Source organism: Rosa chinensis, chromosome 1 (genome assembly GCF_002994745.2).
Source record: "Rosa chinensis cultivar Old Blush chromosome 1, RchiOBHm-V2, whole genome shotgun sequence".
Lineage (NCBI taxonomy): Eukaryota > Viridiplantae > Streptophyta > Magnoliopsida > Rosales > Rosaceae > Rosa > Rosa chinensis.
The window spans coordinates 67,543,963-67,565,714 of NC_037088.1; the positions used below are offsets into that span (position 1 = coordinate 67,543,963).

At 38.5% G+C, this 21,752-nt stretch overlaps 4 protein-coding genes across 7 annotated transcripts; 1 reads left to right on the top strand and 3 right to left on the bottom strand.

Annotated features, from left to right (window-relative positions):
- Positions 1–7,390: 7,390 nt before the first annotated feature.
- Positions 7,391–8,863, top strand: LOC112184746 (nascent polypeptide-associated complex subunit alpha-like protein 2). Its single transcript, XM_024322989.2, has 4 exons — positions 7,391–7,552; positions 7,638–7,755; positions 8,090–8,208; positions 8,321–8,863. The coding sequence occupies exons 1-4, from the start codon at positions 7,475–7,477 to the stop codon at positions 8,669–8,671; spliced, it is 666 nt and encodes a 221-aa protein (XP_024178757.1). The 5' UTR covers positions 7,391–7,474; the 3' UTR covers positions 8,672–8,863.
- LOC112184739 (peroxidase 5) lies at positions 8,614–10,664 on the bottom strand. Its single transcript, XM_024322983.2, has 4 exons — positions 10,125–10,664; positions 9,838–10,029; positions 9,590–9,755; positions 8,614–9,508 (listed from the first exon to the last, which is right to left on the bottom strand). Exons 1-4 carry the CDS (start codon positions 10,338–10,340, stop codon positions 9,099–9,101), a joined length of 984 nt encoding a protein of 327 aa, XP_024178751.1. The 5' UTR covers positions 10,341–10,664; the 3' UTR covers positions 8,614–9,098.
- Positions 10,665–11,223: 559 nt separating this feature from the next.
- On the bottom strand, positions 11,224–16,485 carry LOC112184719. Of its 4 annotated transcripts, none has more exons than XM_024322970.2 (7): positions 16,329–16,485; positions 15,128–15,866; positions 14,693–14,924; positions 13,192–14,596; positions 12,873–13,058; positions 12,572–12,746; positions 11,224–12,450 (listed from the first exon to the last, which is right to left on the bottom strand). In XM_024322970.2, exons 2-7 carry the CDS (start codon positions 15,849–15,851, stop codon positions 11,420–11,422), a joined length of 3,753 nt encoding a protein of 1,250 aa, XP_024178738.1. In that variant the 5' UTR covers positions 15,852–15,866; positions 16,329–16,485; the 3' UTR covers positions 11,224–11,419. The 4 variants fall into 4 exon arrangements, with proteins under 4 accessions (XP_024178738.1, XP_024178725.1, XP_024178731.1 ...); XM_024322977.2 differs by having other exon boundaries at positions 11,446–11,608; positions 11,689–12,450; positions 13,192–14,924; XM_024322957.2 differs by having other exon boundaries at positions 13,192–14,924.
- A 2,997-nt stretch (positions 16,486–19,482) lies between these two features.
- LOC112181479 lies at positions 19,483–21,107 on the bottom strand. Its single transcript, XM_024319835.2, has 2 exons — positions 20,353–21,107; positions 19,483–19,923 (listed from the first exon to the last, which is right to left on the bottom strand). The coding sequence occupies exons 1-2, from the start codon at positions 20,477–20,479 to the stop codon at positions 19,595–19,597; spliced, it is 456 nt and encodes a 151-aa protein (XP_024175603.1). The 5' UTR covers positions 20,480–21,107; the 3' UTR covers positions 19,483–19,594.
- Between the last annotated feature and the right edge of the window lie 645 nt (positions 21,108–21,752).

Here is a 21,752-nt window from a genome sequence, read left to right on the forward strand (position 1 = left end):
AATATTATCAGATATGAATTCATTTGTGATGGACCATCTCAAACCTTGTTTAATGGTAAAATAGTCTTTGAACATGGTGAAGAGAGGGAGGTTAGATTTTTGAAATCAGAAGAAGAAGTAGCAAAGAAAATATTTTCCTCAACTTATGATCTACATAATGAGGCAATATTGAAAGTGTGGTTCGCCTCTTACTGCGATGCAATAGAGAGTTGGATTTTGTGTTATGATCGATTTGATTGCCTTCAAGGTGATTGCGTAAAAAAATCAGATATTCAAAAGAAAATGAGAGACGCTGATCTTTTGCTTCCCTACGGTAGCAATTTGATACTGTAAGATATTGTCATCTTTCTTGACCATATCAATTTTAAAATTTTGTAATAGCAATCTATGTATGAGGAGGCCATAATATACGTGCATGAGAACGGTCTTTATCACAAGGGTTTAGACCAAACCGAAAATTAAGTTGTTTTATCAGGCAAAGTCAAAATTATCAACATCGGCATGCACAGTTTGAAGAACGTTCAGGCGCTAGGAGATGACACCCTGAGGATGAATGACTTTATGGTATTGAAAGACTTGTTAAAGATTCACATATTGCAGCCCGGGGTGGATTGGAGTGAACGAGATATGTTCCTTTATTTTTTTTATATTCGAACACTGGTATGAATTATGAATATAACTATCTTTCTTGTATGAAAATGATTTCATATACATATGTTGATCTTTTTTCTCAGGTACAATGAATTCATCAGTAAACTAATGGCATATTCATTCTTTATGACTATTGCTGATGAGAGGATGAAATCTTTTTTTAACATAGTGCACGCTAAGCTCAAGATGATGTTTCCCAAACGGATGCAATTTTTTTTTTTTATGTTGAAACAAGAAGCATTTAAACCGCGCTACTCGGGTTGGGATACTAAGATGAGACCTAATTTGAGAAGTGTCTTTGAGCACGAGGATGATAAGAGTAGAGTTAGACGTTATAATGGTCAAAGCGCATTGGATCTCCTTGAATTAATAAGAAATGCATATCGACATCCTGGGCAAAGCACGATGGAACGCCTTGACAAAGAAGTCAGAAATGATTATTCTGGTTTCTTGCATCGCCTTCATGAGGTGGTATGCAGGTAGGTGTATTATCCATGATACGTGGTTTTCCTTAGTTTTTACTTTTTGCCCTTGGATGTAATCATTTAATTAAATCCATATTTTCTTGCAGACTCGAGGGGCCTGGCCCTGAGCCTAAGGATGAGGGGAATGATGAGTAGTTGTGTACATGCATTGATTTCATAAAGAACCCGTGATTTCTGAGTAGTTAGTTAATGCTTTTCTACCTGATTTTTGGGCAGTTAATTAATGTTTTTGTAAATGACCTTGTCAATTTGTTTTGACAAAGTTTTTTTTTTCCTTCAATATTATCTTTACCTCTCCTTGGCTACTCTCCATCCTATTTGTCCTTGACTTTTTATTTCTAGCATCGATTTCAAAATCTAATGGTTCCTAATGATCCACGTCAGCAAATGACTCTTAAAGGGTCAATTTTGGTTCTTCCAATACTGACTGTGTTATTCTGCTTCCCTCTCCATTAGGGTGCGTTTGGATGAGCAAATTATGAAATTTCATTAATTACAATTTCTATTGTTTGGTTGTATCTATTTAGGATTTGAAATGTGTAATAACTTAAGAAAGTTTAAAACAAATAAAAAATAAAATAGAAAAAAGCCTTGTTTTAGAAATAAAAATTGAATACTGGAAATGAATTCCTAAATGACACCTATTTTGATGGAAATTGAAGTGGAGAATTTAAATAATGAATTCTTTTGTTTTCCTCCACAATGAAATTTATAATTTTCGATCTGATAATGACAAACGAGGGAATTGGCTATTAGGAATTATAAAATCCTCACTTTCAATTAAATTCCATCATTTTTTCCTCATCCAAACACACTTTTAGTGCTCTCCCATTCCCAGTCCTTGAGGCTCCATCTGATTGAGATTTTTTTTTCAACTTTTTTTTTCTCCCTCAAACTCCTTAAGTCCTCAACTATGTCTTTCAGATTGTAATCGAAAACAATTGGCTTGCGTATCTGTTTCATCTCTCTAATATAAACTATGGGTTTAGATCTATCTGAAGAAAAATGGGTTTTTCCGCTATGGGTTTAGGTCCATCTGAGGAATATTATTATATCGATCTGAAGAAAAATGGGTTTCCTGCTGTGGGTTTAGATCGATCTAAAGAAAAATGGATTTATTGTGAAAAACATTTATTGTCTATCATACTTTCCCTAGGTTTTCGATGATTATTATTTTGTTTTTGATCCGATTTCAGTGATAGGACCTACACTTTTCAAAGTGAGGGAGCACATATGTCTATATGTATTCTTCCTCCCAATTATTTAAACTGGTATAAATACATGATGCATTACAAACAAATATAGATTAAAACATGAATGTGTGAGGACCTTAATCTCAACAGTTCAAACTATCTTCCAGATTCTGCTACTTCCAAAATTCGATAGATTTATCTGCCTCATAAACCTCATCCAACACATGTCATCACAAACAAATCAAGTTCCAAATGTTGAATCCAGATAGTCATGAAAAACACAATTTATTCATAGCTCGAACTATTACAAGTAACATGGGTGGCGGTACATTAATGGATACATTCAGATACAACTCAAGTAAATTTGATACAGTCATCAGTTTTGAAGAAATTGAAAACATATTTTGGTTTTCTTTGGTTTTATGTTTTGTATCGATTATTACTTGCATTTGTCTCAATGGTGTTCACCTGGTTAGTTGTTGAGCAAAGAATTTATGCTCAATAACCCTTAGATTTATATCCAAAGGTGGAAAACAAAACATCTCAACTTAATAATAATTCTCTTTGCCATTGGGTTTACATCCAAAGGTGGTTGGACATTATTTTCTTGGTCAATAACTGACCAGGTGAACATTCTCGGCATTTGTCTTATCTTTTGTTTTTAATTGTATTTGTATATAAAAATAGTCTCGCTCTCTAGAAACCCTAGAGAATACTCTCTCGCTCTAGACGTTGTTGGCTGTACTGGTGTCTATCCAGCTACGCCTCAGTAAGGGTGACGGCCTCTGGCCTAGCCAAAGCACGTTGGGTGCGGCCGGACGGGTAGCTTGTTTTGATGCCGTGTTTCAGGCTCGGAGGAGGAGATCAGGGGAGGTACTTACTTCTCTCTCTCGATTGAAAGAAGTAGCTACTTCATGGCTACAGACTAGGATCAAAGTGGGCTTGGGACTCTACTGGGGCGGAGCAATGTCTTATGGAGGTCGGAGGTTGACGGGGCCGTGTTTGATGGAATAGATCAAACGTTGTTTGGCTGGTTGACGATGGTGATCGGATTGCTGGTTTGGACCTTGAGGCAGAGCTTCCAGATGTGGTTTGGTGTGGGTTAGGGACTGCGATCATTAGAGTCCTTCGTCGGGGGTCAGATGGCAAGGTCCGACAACAGTGGTGGGGAGACAGGGATGGAGGCGCAGCGAGACTGCTTTTGGCTTGGGCCAGGAGGGCTAGGTACGGCCCACTTTCTGATCTAACCTTTTAGGCTTGGGCACTGGCTATGGTCTTGTTATGGGCTGAAGTTTGGGTTTATATCAATTTTTGGGCCTGCCATATGGTTTAGTTTACTTTATGTTTTTTTTCTTCTTTATTTTTAGGGATAGTCTATGCACCTTTGTGCACCTAGTCTTCTAGCCTGTTTTCTAGGCTTGCCATTTTGGCTTGACTTAAGTATGTGAGCTATCAATGCATGATGAGTTACCTATCTCTATGTACCGTTGTGGTCCCAACACAACTTCTTGTCTATCTATAAATGGTAGCGGAAGGGTATATAATGGTCATTCTGGCTTTGTATCAATGATATGTCTGAGACGCCTTTTAAAAAAAAAAATTTGTATATGTATGTAAACTAAACTTTGTTTCGTCAATTTTATTTTCATATTTGGAATTTCTGTTATGATTTACTAATCATCTTTTATTTTGTTTGGATAGATTGGACAGTTTTTGAAGTTGGAGTTTGAGGTCGTAACCTACGCTATAAAAAGCTTTGTGCTTTCTTATTGTTTTTTGTTTTTTTGTTTCTTTTCTTATTTTTTCAAAAACATAGATGTGCATTAGGTCAATGCAATATATACATATATGGTAGCATACCAGATTCTGGAATCAGGAAAAGATACTTTGATTACTTATATAATGTTTCATAGGTTTGTAATTGTTGTAGTTAAACATATAACTTACCCGCAGCATCATGAGGGGTTGATTCCTAGATATAAATCAATAACAAATTACATATAAGTTATTGATAAAAGACGACTTAACAAATCTATAGCCAAGCAAAAACATCTGGCTTTTTTAAAAGAAATTCTAACCATCAACTACTGAAGTAAAGTAACTGATATTTTCTACTTTAGAATATAAAGCTCCTATTGACTGAGGGTTATACTTAATCATTCAAATTTCACCAAGGTAACTGTTCAATTAACCCATCGTATACACATGTTTAATGACAAAAAGCGAAAACTGTAACATGGAACTCCACTCTCATCGGAACACAACACGGTTGAAAATTGAAACAGACGTTTCAATACTGTTGGAAATATTTTGTGATTTAAAATTAAAATTTATTTTATTTATTTCTTTATTTATGGTGGGGTTTATTTTCAATATCATGTTTATTATCTTATTTATGTTAATAGTTTTGTTAAATTAATAAGTAATGGTTATTTGACCGTTATATGGTTTATGAGGCTAATTATGGTCATGGTAAGTGTGACCTATATAAAGTTGCATGGCTTGAGTTGAAAGGCACGATGTGTGATTGGATAAGAAATGTCGAGAGAGATATTGTGAGAAGAAAAGGCAATCCACCATAATGCAACCACTCTAGCACAACACCCTACTTTCCTAATTCCTCTTCCATATTATACATATATCTATTTTAAGTATACACTGTTTTGAGTGCACGGGTGATTAAGATTCACAAAGGGCAAAGAAGAAGAAGAGAACCATTACTTATTAATTTAACAAAACTGTATATTATTATTGTTATTTTTCAAGATATTATCATTTTATTTTGTATTTTAATTTTACAGAAATTCCATCCCTGATTACAACAAATACATGGCTTTGCATAGTTGCAAGCAGCTAGAGAAACTTGAAAAGCTGTGTTTTGGACCAACAGTTACTTAAAATTAAGTTACAAGCCAATGAAATGTGAATAAGTTGACTAACAATCACCCAAAGTTGTAAACAGACAATCAAGCTTGCTCCCAAATCTAATATATAGCCAAGATTCCAATTTCCAAGAATTGCTACTTTGGTTGGAATGGAAAAGAAGACTAGCTCCCAAATCAAGTCTGCCAGTTGTAACATTCAACCTCCATTGTGGTTAAGTATCGATATTTGCCCTACGATGTCATCCAGCCATTTTCACTCTTGCTTTTAGCTAGCCAATGTAGTCGGACAGTAGTCTTCTTGTGGTTCAATATCCTCGCTGTCTCTTAATTTTAAAATAAAATCAATTGGCAATCACTCAAACAATTTATCAGAAAAAGAGAATCCCTGTGTATCAATATCAGCATATTACGGAGGAACACAAATAAAGTGAAACAAGCTTCAAAAAAGCCAATGCAGTGATGCACAATGCACATCAAGTCGACTTGAAAAATAGATGAGCGTAGGATTCTGATTTCCATATGACTTTACATATTAAAGCAATTTACAAAATTAATATAATTCAAGAATTTACAATTTTTTAATGAAGGAAAAATTCATTCACATACCAAAATTAGGATTTGATATCACATATCTCAATCTCTCATGCATTCTCTAATCTTTACTAATACCATATTAAGCTAGTATTGGTAGCTAAGCCATCAAATAAGTGAATCACTTTGAATATTTTTGTTTAATCAACTGAAGCCTACATTCTCGGAGAGCGAAACCCTAAGCCTAGGGTAATATGCAAAGTGACAGCAGTCAGATCCGAGCGTGTCCAGTACAGGCCACGGCTTGGTGAGACTATACTTGTTCTGGGTTTGTGGCGGACAGCTGTGTGCGGTAGCAATAATGCTGGTCGTTCCAGCTTCGTGGTGTCGGAGGTGAGGGTTATTGATCGAAGTGCGACAGTGATTGGCAGTGGTCGGGTTGGTGGATTTGGAGCTGAGAAGCCTCAATCGGTTTTCTCGCTCTAATCTGGACTTTAATTCCGAACTACAACGCTTGAGTTCTGGCCGACTGAGCAGAGGAGCAAAGGAGGCATGGCTTGGTTCGTTAGCCTTTGGCAGTCTCTTCTCATACTTTCTTTGCCGAATCTGATGTTGCGGTGGAGCGGTCGACCACGAGGGGGGCGGATGGCTGTCGAAGATGTTTGGCCAGTGCGAGCTAGGCTGCTGGTATCTTTATTAGGGTTTGGGCCTGGGCTCAGATTTGGGTAGATGAACTCTATGTTGTAGGATAGTAGGGATGGTGTCTTGCCACCCTCCTTTTGTCATTGAGTGTTGAAGCTAGGCTTGGCCTAAGAGGTGGACCTTCTTAAGCTTTCAAGTCAATATATGGTCCAAGACCAATCGTTTCAGATCATGACTGCTACGGGAGTTGGTATTTGTCTAATTTCAGATTGCCTGTCAAGTGGCTTATGGACAAGGAGTTTGCTCTTATTTGCTTGCTAGGAAGTGACATTCTATTGGTACCACAATTGTGTAATTGAGAGGTTAACAGATGATTTTTGCCTAGGAGACACGGAGTTGTTCTTTATACTATAAGCTTGTTGTCATAGCGAGCTCAAAACAGTCTTATAATGAGTTTGCATTTGCTTGATAGAGTTCCGGACTAATCCGTTTCCTATTCATGTGCATATTAGACTCTAGCCCATTTTGGCTATTGAATCTAATGAAATCAATATCCTTTGGAAAAAGAAAAAAAAAAAAAAGGATTACTATAGGGAATGTAATCCCTATAGAAAAAAATCAATATACCTAGTGTTACTATAGGGATCGTATGTTGCAATATTAAAGTACATGTAGCTTGGGTAGGGAATGTAAAGGTTTCAAGAAACTTCAAGATTATGAGATTTTAAAGTGAAGAGACTATGAGGTGAAGGGAGGTTAAACATAATTTTTTTAGTCAGTTACTGACCAGAAGAACATTATTGTACTGGGTAGTGTCATAAATCTTTATTTATTAATTTATACTTTTTTTCTATATGGAGTTTTGACATTTTTAGGTATTTACGTCAAAAAAAACCCTGTGGCTAATGATTGGGTTTCGGTAACGAACTAATGATTGGGATAGGCCCAAACATTGGGCCCAATAAACCGCACCCGGAAACCCCCTCTCCCATCATATAACACGACACTCTATCCCTAATCCTTTGCTCTGTACTCCTCTCTCTCTCTCTCTCTGCTCGCCTTTATCTCCTCCGACCAACCCCGAAAGATGTCGCCGGCGCTCGTCGAGGAGGAGCTCGTCGGAGAGGTCCCGTCCACCGAGCAATCCCTCAAGAACGGCCTTCAGGTCCGTCGCTTTTGTTGCCGGAATTGTGTGTTGGATTTTGTGTTTGTGTTTTGTGTGAATAATTATACTTTTGGATGTGTTGCAGAACAAGGAAGAAGATGAGGTCGTGGTGGAGGATGTGAAGGACGACAAGGAGGACGACGATGACGACGATGATGACGAGGACGAGGACGATGACGACGACAAGGAAGATGGCGCTCAGGGTATATATATATATGTTTTTATCTGAATAATTAGGGTTTTGATTGCTGTGTTGGTAATTTATCAGTTTTTACGGCTTGTTTGTGTTAGAACTGTATGACTGATTTACTGTAATGAGCATTTAGGATTGAAGATTTGAAGTAAAATGAATGCAAGTAATGGAAGCATTTAGTTGAGCTAAATTTGGATTTCGAAAGTTTTGAACTTGAATTTTTGGCCTTAGATTTGGTTACTTCGAGGGTTTTATTTTGATGCAGAGGATTTTGGTGTTTTAAGTACAAATCTATGCTGGATGGTTTATGTATGTTGTCGACTTGACGAAAGAGTGTGTTCCAGGTGGAAATGAGTCTTCGAAGCAAAGCAGGAGTGAGAAGAAGAGTCGTAAGGCAATGTTGAAGCTGGGAATGAAGCAAGTCACCGGTGTTAGCAGGGTCACCATCAAGAGAACCAAAAACGTAAGTTGCTGTGTGTATTTCTGTACAATGTTTGGTTCGCTGTAAATGTGAAATCGATATGGTTATGCAGTGCAAGGTTGTTGAATTGTTGATTATGTTTGTCTCTTTTCAGATTCTGTTTTTCATCTCGAAACCTGATGTCTTCAAGAGTCCAAACTCTGAGACCTATGTCATATTTGGTGAGGCCAAGATTGAGGATTTGAGCTCTCAGCTGCAGACACAGGCTGCCCAGCAGTTCAGGATGCCAGACATGAGTTCTGTGATGGCGAAACCAGAGATTTCTGGAGCTGGTGCAGGAGCCCAAGCAGATGAAGAGGAAGAAGAGATTGATGAAACCGGTGTTGAACCTCGGGACATTGATTTGGTCATGACACAGGCTGGGGTATCAAGGAGCAAGGCAGTCAAGGCTCTCAAGACGCACAGTGGGGACATTGTCAGTGCCATCATGGAGCTTACCACTTAATGTGGTTGAGGATTTAATAATCTTCGGTTTTTACTTGATCATGAGATTTTTGATTGATGTCGTCAGTTTCAGTAATTATCTAGTTATGCCGGATCGTGCTTTCATTTCTTTTTAGACTTGAGACATTAACAGCACGGCTTCTGTTTTGCTGATATCTTTCTCATGATTTATGAAGGTTTTTATTATTCTTCATCGTGTAAGTGTTATCTGCTTCATAATTTGGCAAATTCTTGTGTTTCTGTGCTAAAAGGCACTCGATTGATTTCGAGATAAAAAATGATAATACCTAACAGCAACATGCGTTAAGTGCTTATCACGTAATTATTAAACTAATAGGAGCATAATGAGACGATTGAGTAACTAGGATTAAGGGGCTGAAGCATCTCCATCTTCGAGCTTTTAGGATAACCATCCTCCTTGCTTTATGCTAGTTAAAGACCCTGCACTTTGCCCGAATCTCACCATCATTGCCAGTCAGGACACCGAGTCGTCCCATCTTCACCATTGCAGCAGCAAATTTGTTATTCCACAGGAAGGGATTCCTGGCATTTTGATTAACTTGGTTTGCGGTTGCAGAGTTTGTGATGAGAGTTTGGTCTGATGTGAACAAGCCTCGGTTTGCCAAAATGTCAGCGTAGTAGGATACATCGGTTGTGAAAGGGCTGAAAGGGTTCATGGCAACCACTAAGTTTGGATTTGTGTTGCCTTGTGGACATTGCTGCTTCAACTGCTCAGCGTACCGGGGATCTAAACTAGGGTCCTGCTTTGTTGTTGCATTGAAGTTGTACAATCTATTACTGAAAGAACTGCAGTGAGAGCGCCCAATTGTGTGTGCTCCTGTAAAATGCCACATTTTTATCATAAGAGATCATGATTGTTTAGCAAGGAACAATGGATTCAAAGCGGTTGATGGATTACCAGAGAGAGTGACCATTTCATCTTGCGTGAAACCCTTGTTTGAAAAAAGTTGAGTGAGTTGGTTGACATTGGCAGTTGGAGGAGGCAAGTTTGTGAATGTGTCTGAAGCTACTGAAACTCTGCCATCTCTTCTTCCAGCAGGAACGTCATAGCCAAGCCCTCCAGTCTGCATCGTGGCCACACATCAAGTCGTATCAGAATTGAGGCCTAAGAAAATTAAAGAAGAGGTGCTTGTATGTATGTCTTACAAGTTCAACGCTATCCCTTGCTGCAAAAGCAACTATATCAGCACATGATACGACACCTTTGCATATAGATTCAAGTCTGGCCTTGGCATTGTCAATGACTTCAAACCCTCGTAGACTCGGGTTGTTTGCTGGTGCATCTTTTTCTGCCGTGTTTGAGGAAGTTGAATCAATCAGCACTGATGCATCACAACCCTGAATAAGATGCAAGCAACAAATAAAAGGTTACGACAAAAGCTAGTGTATAATAATTAGTTAAAATCATTTCTTCACAATAAACTTAATCTCACCCTAACAAAGCAGTCATGAAAGTGCAGTCTCACAAGACCAGCTGCCACTCCTCGATTTCCAATCACCCCTTTTCGAACTTCCTCCTTCACAATGAACTCCGCTACGTTACATGAACTTGTATAAAACCCAACTTGGAGCTGTGAATCAACACCTGTTTGACATAACAGGACAGCAAATAAAACTATAAACACACTACTTAGATTCTGTGAACTCATTCTTCTGTACTGTTTGATTATCAGTTTATCACAGTACTTAAGTGAATGCTAATTGTACCATTATGGTTCACATTTATAGCTTGGGAAAGATCACGTGAAGTCGTTAATCGCAAATTAGTTTATTAATAAGGAGCTAGCTAACCAGGAAATTAAGCAACCCAGCTGCAGTGGCAAGTGAGAAGGCAACCACCAGCCAGCTAAGCTGCAATGTCATGGTTGCTAGCTCGTCAAAGCTAGCACGTAATTTGAGCAAGTAGAAGAACAATACAAGTGGAATGGGGTTAACATAGATGACCTATAACCCTATTACTGAATCATATTAAAAGAAACCTGAAAGATTTCAGGCGTACCTTGATTAAAACTATGCAGCAAGGTTGACTCTAGAGCAAGAAACTCCAAGTGGTAGTAGTTAGAGATGTAGATTTTATATTTGATTTGCGTCTATATCATTTTCACTGTTTCGGTCTTTTGGGAAAAAGCTTGAATCCCATGGGAGCTTTTTAAGCATTGTTGTGTCTCTTGCTACTTCTACCCTTCATATCAGCAGGGATATTTTAGCAAGTGAATATCTTGTCCCTAATGCTGGGTCCGGAAATAGACAATGAGGATCCTGCTTTTGAAAAGTTCTCAAGGAAATGGATAAGAAAATGATGTCTAATAAATCTCAGAGACCAGGTCGATACGAATACGATGGCTGTTATCCATGGAGATCCCTGGATTGCACCCTGGATTGCACTGTTTGCTGCACATTGAGATCGGTAAAAGCAAAGAGTTTCATTTTCCCGCGAAAGTGCGAAACCAAAACCATAGTGGAAGTTGTTTATAGCAGCAACATACAGTATGCAATGCATGCGCGCTGATAATGCTTATGAACTTGTGACGATTATAGAACATATGTTCATAACATCTACGTAAGTTCAACTTTGTACATATCATTCCAGGAGTCATTTTTACACCCTTCGTAGTCGAAGGAGGTGATTTATCCTCTTACAAATTTGGACTTACAAGTTTAGAGTCATTATATAATCATTCAAGTAACCAACAAAACAACGTAAAACATAGTACATACGCAATCAGGTTCAACAGTTGTGTCCCCAAACCTCCTCCTTCATGACATGCTCCCAATCTGATGAAGAGTTCCGATCAGGACAACCGCCAGGGAGCTGATTCGCAGGCCTGTTGATGCTGTGGCTGGGATCATCCTCAACGAACAGACGGAACTCCTTTGCAGTCACAAACTTGCCTTCGTCATTGTCAGCTATGTGACTCTGCAAAACAGGTTGCTCTTTTACATCTGAACTTCCATCCTCTGATCTGTTGCAAATAATAGGCCTAAGGTTTCTCTTACCAGCATATCCAAGATCGACATTTTCCAGAGGTTGCTCTACTGTAGGCATGTCACTACAGTTGTCAACCCGAGATTTAAGGATATTAAATCTGGCCAAAACGGAATCCTCATACCGAAATGCATGGCCTGTTGTGGTCGAATCAAGGAAATCCTGAATATTTAACTCCTGAATTGAGCCATCATCATACTGATTTGCATGGCCGGTTGTGCTCGAAACAAGGTAATCCTGAATGCTAAACTCCTGAATTGAGCCATCATCACTTGTTACAGGTGCAACTTCCTCAGCCTTGTGTTCATGAGAGACCTTGGAGCTCACTGTATCCTCCACATTGGCATCACTAATGAATTTTGAGTTCTCGACCCGGTCTCTTAAAATATGAAATCTGGCCATAACAGAAGCCTCATAATCATTTGTCCAGCCAATTATGCTTGATGTGGGAGAGTCCTGGATGGAGATCCTAGGTGACAGCCTAGCATCTGCATCAGGTGCAACCTCGTCGACCTTGTTGGGAACAGGAGAAAGACTTGAGCTGGATTCATCCCCATTGGTAGCATTTGTGGAATGTGAGTCCTCAATGCGGTTCCTTAAGATATGAAATCTTGCCATAACATCTTCATCTTCTCGGTTTAGAGTAGGAGACTCCTGGAGTGTAAACTTTGGACAACCCTGAACTTCAGGTGTCAACTTCTCAACCGGGCTTGAATTAGGGTAAACCTCAGACCTTGATTGCGTCATCATATCAGCAGTGTGTTCAAACACATCTGAAAATATTCAAAAAAGAAAAAAAGTAAAATAAATTTTAAGATGAAAAAGCCAAAAGGTTTATACTCTTATCGTTTATAGGTTAAGAACAACAAATGGGTATAACATAATAATATTTACCTTTAGATTGGTCAGCCTTGCACTTCTCCATTTCATTTTTCAGACGATTAAAACGAGCCTTGTAACTGGTGGAACATATTACAGCTTCAGCTTCAAGCCATAGATTCTTGTACAAGAGAGTCTGAGGGTGTGTATCCTCAGTATGGAAATTCTCACTGAGAATCTTCTTTACAGCCTATAAAATCATGGTCCATGAGAAATAAATGAAGTAAATCTTTTTGTATGTACTCATCCTCAATGTCAATTTAGCACCATATCTTTTATGGTAGTAGAGTATACAAGAACAAGGGAGAGAGGGTACCTGAGTCATCTTATCTTGTTTCAGCAAGTCAATGTCACTTTTTGCAGAAACAGAACCTATAACTTCATTATCATTCTTAACAAAACTATCATACTTCTTTACTTTCTGAACACCCTCAAGATGAAGTGGATCCTGAATGCTAGGAGCAAATATTTTGGTCAACTGTGGCCTGTCTGGACTCAAAACCTGAAGAATTTATTCAGCCAAGCAAAATATTATCATTGAGTATCAGGTATTAGTAGTAAGCAACTGCTTGACAAAACGCCATTCCTCATCTGAGAATGAAGTCTTGATATAAAATCAAATATTACTGAAATACCTTATTTGGCTTGCATAACTCTTCAATATACGTTAGAGTACTTTGCTGGAGAGGGGGTGATTCTTGCTCTTCAATATACTTGAGAGTACTTTGCTGGAAAGAGGGTGATTCTTGCGTTGACAACAAGTTTTCATCATGCTTCGATATGCAGCTATTCAAGTTACTGATTACAGCTTTTAGGGAGTCCAGATCTTTTTTCTTCAACTGACGTGAACTGTTGGAACAATTAACAAGCAGCAATTCTGACAAGCTATTCATTGTATTAACCAGCATCTGGACATCCATATTCATATTTGATTCTTCCCCATTTGATTTGGTGAGCTTTGTAGCAGCATCCTCTACAGAAGGAGAACAAAATATATTTTCGACGGCAGGAGAGGTATGAGATGAACCACATTCCAAGGTGTCATTGACATTCAATTCAACATCTGCACCAACACTCCATTTTGTGTTCTTTGCTTCAGTTGTTAATCCGCCTTCTCCGCGACCTTGTTGCACAGTGTGAGAATGCTCAAAGAGACTTGAGGACTTGTCTCCACTCCCCAAATTAGGGGTATTAATGTAACCTTGAAGCCCTCTATCATGGCTTGATTCAGGGTAACAGGTAGTCTTCATGGTATCATCTAATTTATGTTCTCCAAAAGCAGAATTTGCCACCGAAGATTTCTTCAAATGAAGTGGCAAACCATTTCCGAGCAAATCATTCCCCAGCCATCCAAATTCATGGTACTCACCCGGCTTTTGGGTGGAGATATTTTCACCCATGTTTAGTGACAAGATCATTGGCATCTTAAGATTCAAGCCATTGCAACCCTCTAGTTTCTTTATCTGTTCTCGACCTCCCTCTTCAGATGCTTTAAATGGAGAAAAACGACTACCAGGAACTCCCTTCCAACAAGGTGAGTCCACAGCTGGATTGTTGGGATCCACATTCTCAGAGGAATTCAGAAAAGAATTGATGGAATCATTGATATTAAGTGCCGCATCAAAACCATCAGGATTAACATGAGAATTTGGAAGTCCAGGTTTTACTTTAAACAAATGGTCCAAGGCATCATTGTTGATACTTCCATTATTCGACAGCTCTTTGTCTTTTGTCGATGAAGATTCCACAGAGAAGGGATCATTCCTTCCTAGGTGAATGGCGAGTTGGCTTGAATCAAAAGGAACTTTGTCTTCAAATCTTCGTGGGAGATGAGACTCCAGTGAGGGAATATAACCACCATGATCTGCATTGGCTGCATCTCTTCCGGAATTCGATCTTTTGAATAGACCTATCTCTGGTTCTGAAGATTTAGTGCCTATAGCCGGTGGTCTGATGATAAAGGCAGGGGAAGACTTCGAAATAGGTGTGATATCATTCCAACTAGCATCATGCTGTCTTTTCTCACATGAGACACCAAATGTGGACTTTGTAACAAAAGGTGAAGATGGTGCCTTAGAAGGGGTTTCTGGAACCCCTGAAAGGGATCCGATAGTTGGTTTTGTAGAGACACCAAATGTGGACTTCGTAACAAAAGGTGAAGATGGTGCCTTAGAAGGGGTTTCTGGAACCCCTGAAAGGGATCCGATAGTTGGTTTTGTAAAGTCAATGGGGCTGAATTTGGACTTTATCCCCACAAAGGATTTATCACCTAAATGCTCTGCATTTACAGATCCATCCCAATCTGGGATATTGCAGGATGCTACTTCATTTACACCGTATGATTTCAAGCTATTGGAGGAATGAGGTTCTGCATATTGAAAAAGATAATCACATCGTCATCCTATCATTTTATAAATACAGTTGAAAATGCAGTATGGAAAGCAAACAGGAAAGAACTAAAGGTAAGTGTAGCAAATTATCAACACAGTGAAAATAGAACTAACAAACATTACAGACATAAATAAGCCAATTAGATACACCAGTTTTAAATAACTTTAAGGAAATACATACCTTGGTTCAGGTAATTCTTATATGGAAAAGTAGATACATCAGTCTCCTTTGGGCCGAAACTTCCATCAAATTGTCCCTGTTTACCCTGTTCCCACTCTGCTGGTCCATTCCATGAGCCACCCCACTGAGCTGTATACTTTGAAGAAGAGGGCCGTTGAGTGTACTCTTTGTGAGACGACCCATCCAAGGGAGCAAATTGAGAAGTAGATAGCCAATCATAACTAGGTTGATCAGGAGCCACCATAGGACTATCACCATGAATTGTGGGCGATAAATAAGAGGGATAATACGGTTTCGCTTCCACAAAGCTAGTTGCCGCCACATCCAAGCCTTGATCATAAGTAAATGCATTGGACGAAGGTGTAGTAACAGTGTTCATCGGAGGCAGATTTGTACTGAATGAGTCAACAGCCGGCAAGCCTGCATATCTATAGGCATTGGATGAAGGCACTGAATCAAATGATGGGGTGGGGTTGGCGAAGAAATTGGACCCTGAACTGGGAGAGTGAGGGGGGAGCCAGTTGTGCAAAGAAGAATTCATTGGGGCGGTATAAGGTGGCTCAGTCACCTCCACAAGTGGTGTAAAGGTCTCCACCAGTGGGCTCGAAGTGGGCTTAGGAACAGGCCGCTCAACCGTAAAAGGTGGTGCCAGAGCTGATAAACTCGAAGATGATGATGATGACAAATAGGGTCCTCCATATCCATAAGTCCCAAATCCCATCATTCTTAAATTTTGGCTCTAACACAGAAATTAGGTAAAATTGATCAACACCCACCAGATTTTACATCAAGTCAGAGCTTTCCAAATCACAATCAGAAGCTAAAAACTTCAAATACATGCCTACCAATATAACAAATGATCAACACCAAATTCATCCAGCATCATAAGGATCACAGAATGACATAGAAATCATATCACTGAACAAAAAGATTGATTCTTTTTCCACAATTATAAAGAAAAGATTCAATCTTTCATATGCAGAACAGCTGCTGTAAAAAAAATTTAAGAACCAGTGTCATAAAATTTGAATTCATTTCTACAACAACAATCACAAAACCAAACCAAAATTGAAGCAATTAAACACAACAGAAACAGAAAATTCAAAACCAATCTGCTTCATTTCTATTACCACTATACAAATCTTATTAGATTTCGTACAAAATCTGAGATTTTTATCTGAATTGCAGGTCAAATTCATACCAAAACAGTGAGGAGAGACCGGGAGAGAGAGAGAGTCCGTGGTGGCAGTGTCCTCTGGGTCTACACCGTCCAAAACAAGGAACAGAAATTTGGTAGAAAGTCACTCCCCTCTTGTCTTTTGAGTTTTGGCATTCGGTTTGTGACTATTTACAAGAAGAGTGCCTATTGTTGGGAGTAAATGATTTACCTCCCCACACTTTCTGGTATTTTACCATTCTTCCTTATATTACCGTATTACGTTTGATGAAATGTGAAATAGATCGGACTACCACGTGTCTCTGATTCGAGATTACCTTATTGATACGTATTGTCTTATTTTGATTATTTATGTCTGATTTTCTTCTTTCTTTTTATGTTCATTTTCTATTATTCTCTATTAAAGTTTTACATTTGACAACTTATCAAATAGTCTGAACTATCACGTGTCTTTGATTCGAGATTATCTTATTGATACGTGTTGTCTTATTTTGATTCCTTTCGTTTCATTTTTTCCTTCTTCCCAGCCCCTTGTATGCACGTGATGTTGTTATAATCGTCAACACTATAAATTACTATTAAATTTTTATTTCTAACATAAGAGATTTACATGTTAACACCAACACTAGGAAGTAAGACTCCCAAGAGTTAGCTTCTTCATCAACAATAAATAAAAGTACTCTCTATTGTGTGGCAAGAAAAATTTCTGCCAAATGTTCAAATTTGTATAAACTCAACAAACCCATTCATTTCTGTTCAGATGCTAATAAACGTACATTTCTCGTATTTGTGCCCAAATTTCATTCAAGACTTTAAGCATAGTAAATACACCACGAACTAGTAATTAAATTTGGAATTACCATCAACATATAGAGGTGGAAGGTGAATGTCGATTGTCACGGCAGGGCTACCTCGCTCCGGTTTATGACGCAATCAATCAATGTAAAACAGAACAAGACTATATTAGATGAATCAAGAGATGATAACATCTATCTATCTAGCTAGATATATATATATATATATATATATATAGTATATATCTCAATGATGATGAGTTCTTCCATTTGTAATTTTGCATCTAGTATAATATATATATGGGGTCTTCTTTGAACAAAGGGGGTGCAGCAACGCATGTCACTCAGAAACATGTTTTGTTAATGTGCGTAAGTGGCCGGAGGAGTGGGCAGCCCGGTGTGAACTGTGAACGTGTTGAGGACAGCTCTCATCATCAAAGGGATAATGCAGGCAGTGCATGAACCTAGCTAGCTAGCTACATGAGTGTTTGAGATCCAATTATAAACAGAAGTTATCGGTACCGCTCCCCTTTGGCAAAATTTGGTTGAATGGAAATTCTATAAATCGATATTATTGAGCTTATGAGAGAACGAACCGGGGTCGACCCATCTATCTGTGATAATGCATGTTGTCAGAAGAGAATTACATGATTGCCTGAAACAGGCAACAGCCGATAGGGGCCAGAAATTAATAGCTAGTTAATTAGGTGGAATATTTTTTTGGTTTCTCAAGTCAATTCAGCCTTTCAGGTCCAATACTGGATATCTATCAGAATCTAAACAGAAATGATATCTCTTTGGATTGTATATATAGTAAATCCTTTTCGCAAAAGTCTGTGCACTGTATTATTAGAATATGTATACAATACATATATCCATCACAATTACTTAACCAGACAAAAAAATTAAATAAACAAAGAATTTGGTATGCATTCGCCAACAAATTAATGAACGAAAGACTTGTAAACCAACCAAAAAAAAAATTAAAAAAAGAAGAAGAAGAAAGAAGGAAGAAGGAAGAAGAAAGAAAGAAACATGCGGGTCTGCAATTCTTTGAACCAAGGACGACTGCAATTCTTTGAACCGAGGACGACTGAAGAGTACTCTTAAAAGTAGAGATAGAAAGAAGAAGAAGAAGAAGAAGCAGAGTCGTCGTCGTCGTGGTTGACCGGAGAAGGAGAAGGCAACAAACGAAGACTGGTGAGACCGTAGAATGGTACGTTGCGCGTTTGTGCAGGTAATAGTCGCTCCGTCATCCTCGCAACCGCTGCTGTGTATACTTCTAAAAGCTCTGCAGCAATGGCTACCGTTATCATTGTCGTATCTTCAGATGATGAGAGAGAGACAGAGAGAGAGAGGAGCTTGTTGATATATATATGTGGGTAGAGATAGGTAGCTAAAACCCTTCAAAGTCTTCAACAAGAAATTCAGAATGAAGGTGTCGTAAACGTGACTTTTAGGTGTTGTAAACGTGTGGACTTCAGCCGGTTTGGTTTTAGTTTGAACTTTGAAGGTGAGCTAGCTAGCTAACTTTGTACATACATAGCTAAGGTATATTACTTGAGTCAAAATGCATGATTAAGTGTCCCCTGAACAAACAGTAATGCGTAAGCAAAACACTTTATTGTTTGTCTTCCATATACAGTATATATAATAGGGTTGATTAGGCACTACTAAGATTACAATTGAGACTCGACCAAACTAGAGGTTAATTTCTTCAATCGAATACTTGATGAAATTGGTCAGCTAAACACTAAACGCGTAAATGGTAATCATTATAAAGTTTACTAATCCAGTTTTGTTCGGCTGGTTATAAGGGACACTTTTGTACGTTTTTCTTTAACCACGTTTGCAGTTTTTGTCGGCTAGCTTGAAAAACGTTTTAGTAAACAAAACAAACGTTTTGTTGGCTGACGTGGCAAGATCCCTTTGGAGGGTTTTGGATGGGATGAAGCCCATGTAGATTGGAGTCATTGGACCAATCTTCTGTTGATGCCAAATATAATCATAAATGCCATGTGATGTGTGCCTATATATCTAGCTTAATTATGCTGTGATTTGGTGAAGAGTAACTATCTCATGTTTGGATTATTTAGAATGCATTATTCATATGCATGTTACTTACTTAGCTTTTCAATTGATAATGTACACTGATTTTGGCCAATTTTAGTATTAGTGACATTAGGTCTGGCTGTCCTATTTAGTTGCTAATAGAATGAGCACATGTTCATGCTGACCCCTGAAGATTATGATAATAGTCAAGGAATGAAACTTGAATGTCAAATCTTACCAATAGATTCATTCAAACTTGTCAATCTTGGCCGATTAGTTTGGTAAACTTCCACTCAATTTTAGCAGGAATTATAAACCAATTGGATTATATATAAGAGAGGAATAAGCGGCAGGAGCTAGCATTACTTCTCATCGATCTTGTTTTACAAATTACAACAATGAGTTGACATTGAAGTACTTTACTGTATATGTAAATTGATTAACTCATGAGAATGAATGGGACCTGGTGAAGACCTTCTTCCATGCTCTCAAGCTCAAAGAGCGAACCCTTGTGAGAGCCTTTAAAGAAGGCTGTCTTAATAAGTACTTTCTTTTTGCAATCGGTGGTGTTGAGTCGTCTGACTCTGACATCGTCACGGTCGGTGGTACCTCTGCTTCTTCCTCTCCGTCCTCTTCAATATCGTTGTCTTCAGGATTCCAAAAGCAAGCATGTTTTCTCTTGGTCCTTACTGTGGCTAGCACATCGTATTTGTTGCATATTCCCCAAACCGTCACCTTTTGTTGGCTGCAGTCTACGTTCACCGAGTATATTCCTGTGCACATACTTAAAATTTCTTCATTATTATAAACATAATTAAAATTCATTCTCTCCATAATCTCTTTTGTCATCTACAGAGTCCGGAGAACCCACCATATTAATTAGATTTTTTCTGGGTGAGATTGACAATCAAGCAAACTTTGAAGTTCAAACTCTGGCCAGTTGAGCCATGCTCAAACAAAAATGGCACCATGGCAGCCCCCACTATATAGTCACTACAATTTAATTCAATGCTGATAATTAGTCCCAACTGGACCAAGCCAGACTTAAGCTTAAGGCCCACAAAACTTGTTTCCTTGTAAAATTGATCGGGCCAATTAAGTAGGTAGGCAAACTAAACTAAGATTAGCCAGGATTAAGGATGCTAAAGATGGAAACGAAGAAGAGCGAGACTAGTACTTAACTAATGCAATTAAGTACATACCTTTGAGGTGGGATAGGGCCTTCTTGACTTTCTTCTCGCACCCAGGAGAATAAAGAGGAACCATCATTTCCACATACTGCGCTTCCACACTAGTTTTTAAAGCCAGAACGATTTGCATATCAGCCATGATTAATCCAACTAGCTAGTACCAGCAGAACTAATACTCACTCCAAGTTAACAAACTCCAGATTATATTTGTGCATGCATGCAAGCTAATAAAGAGTACTGGTTCCCCTTGTTCTAATTTTCAACTACCTTAATTGCTATATGCATGTACAGATAACAGATCGAGCGTCTATAGCCATGCAAGAGTTGGTTTATAACTTTATCCCTTGCATCTTCTGTGAGGCTTTATATAGAGGCCAGGGTCAATTCACTAGAGTCTCAAATATGTGGTGGATCTCAGCTAAATTAATCAATATTCCAATTACTTAAGAGTCTTTACAAAAGGATCAAAAATAAAGCTATAGGCTGATGAGGAATGATCGAAGAAGGCATTTTTCTCCGATGCTCACTGCTGCTTTAATTACACGCACACACACTAGCTAAGCTAGCTTAAGTATGCATATATAGAGGTCGGCTTCAGTACTTAATTTTGATATTAAAGATACTTTTGCATATGAGAAATCTTAATTGGGGTGGATCGAGGATGTGGAGTTATGACTGCTTTAGTGGTCGATGAAGTGGAATGCATATGCAGCTGGCTTTATACCAACCACACGGATACACGAACCCTAAAGTGCCATGTATTTGATCTCTCAGCTCCCTTTTCATGCATGGGATGGATCCAGAAGCAGCAGTACTACTTTTAACTTGGATAGATATATAGTTTCAGATGGATCATATATATATGACTCCCATGTGGGTTTGTTTTCCTTATCGACCAAGGCTTTTCGATCATTGGAACTTGAATTCATGCATGCTACTTTAAATTGATTAGTCTACCTTTAACTTGATCCAGACTGTTATACAGCGACAAGCGTGGCCCGTGGCACACCATTGTACCGATATTGTCTCAACTTAACCACCCAATAGGTGTTGGGTTTTAATCACAAAAGGTCTCGGTACAATTGGGTGAGATCCACCCACTTATAAGTTATATTTTATTTGTCACTTTTCCAATGTGGGATATTTCCTCTCCAACACAGACCTGCTGCCCTTTTATATTTCAACGCTCTTTGATTTTCTTTTTCTTCAACCTAATTACCTAAGCCTCACATTCTCTCCCACTTTAGTTCCCAAAATCGGCCAGGAAGGCCGTGTTCTGTTTTGTGCATAAGACAAACAGACAAATAGACAGGTGTTTGTGATCGAATACATCGCCATCCTCTCCACGTTAGAATCTCAAAAGAAATGGGTCCTCATCATCCAAGATGACTCGGATTTCAAATACAATTTGC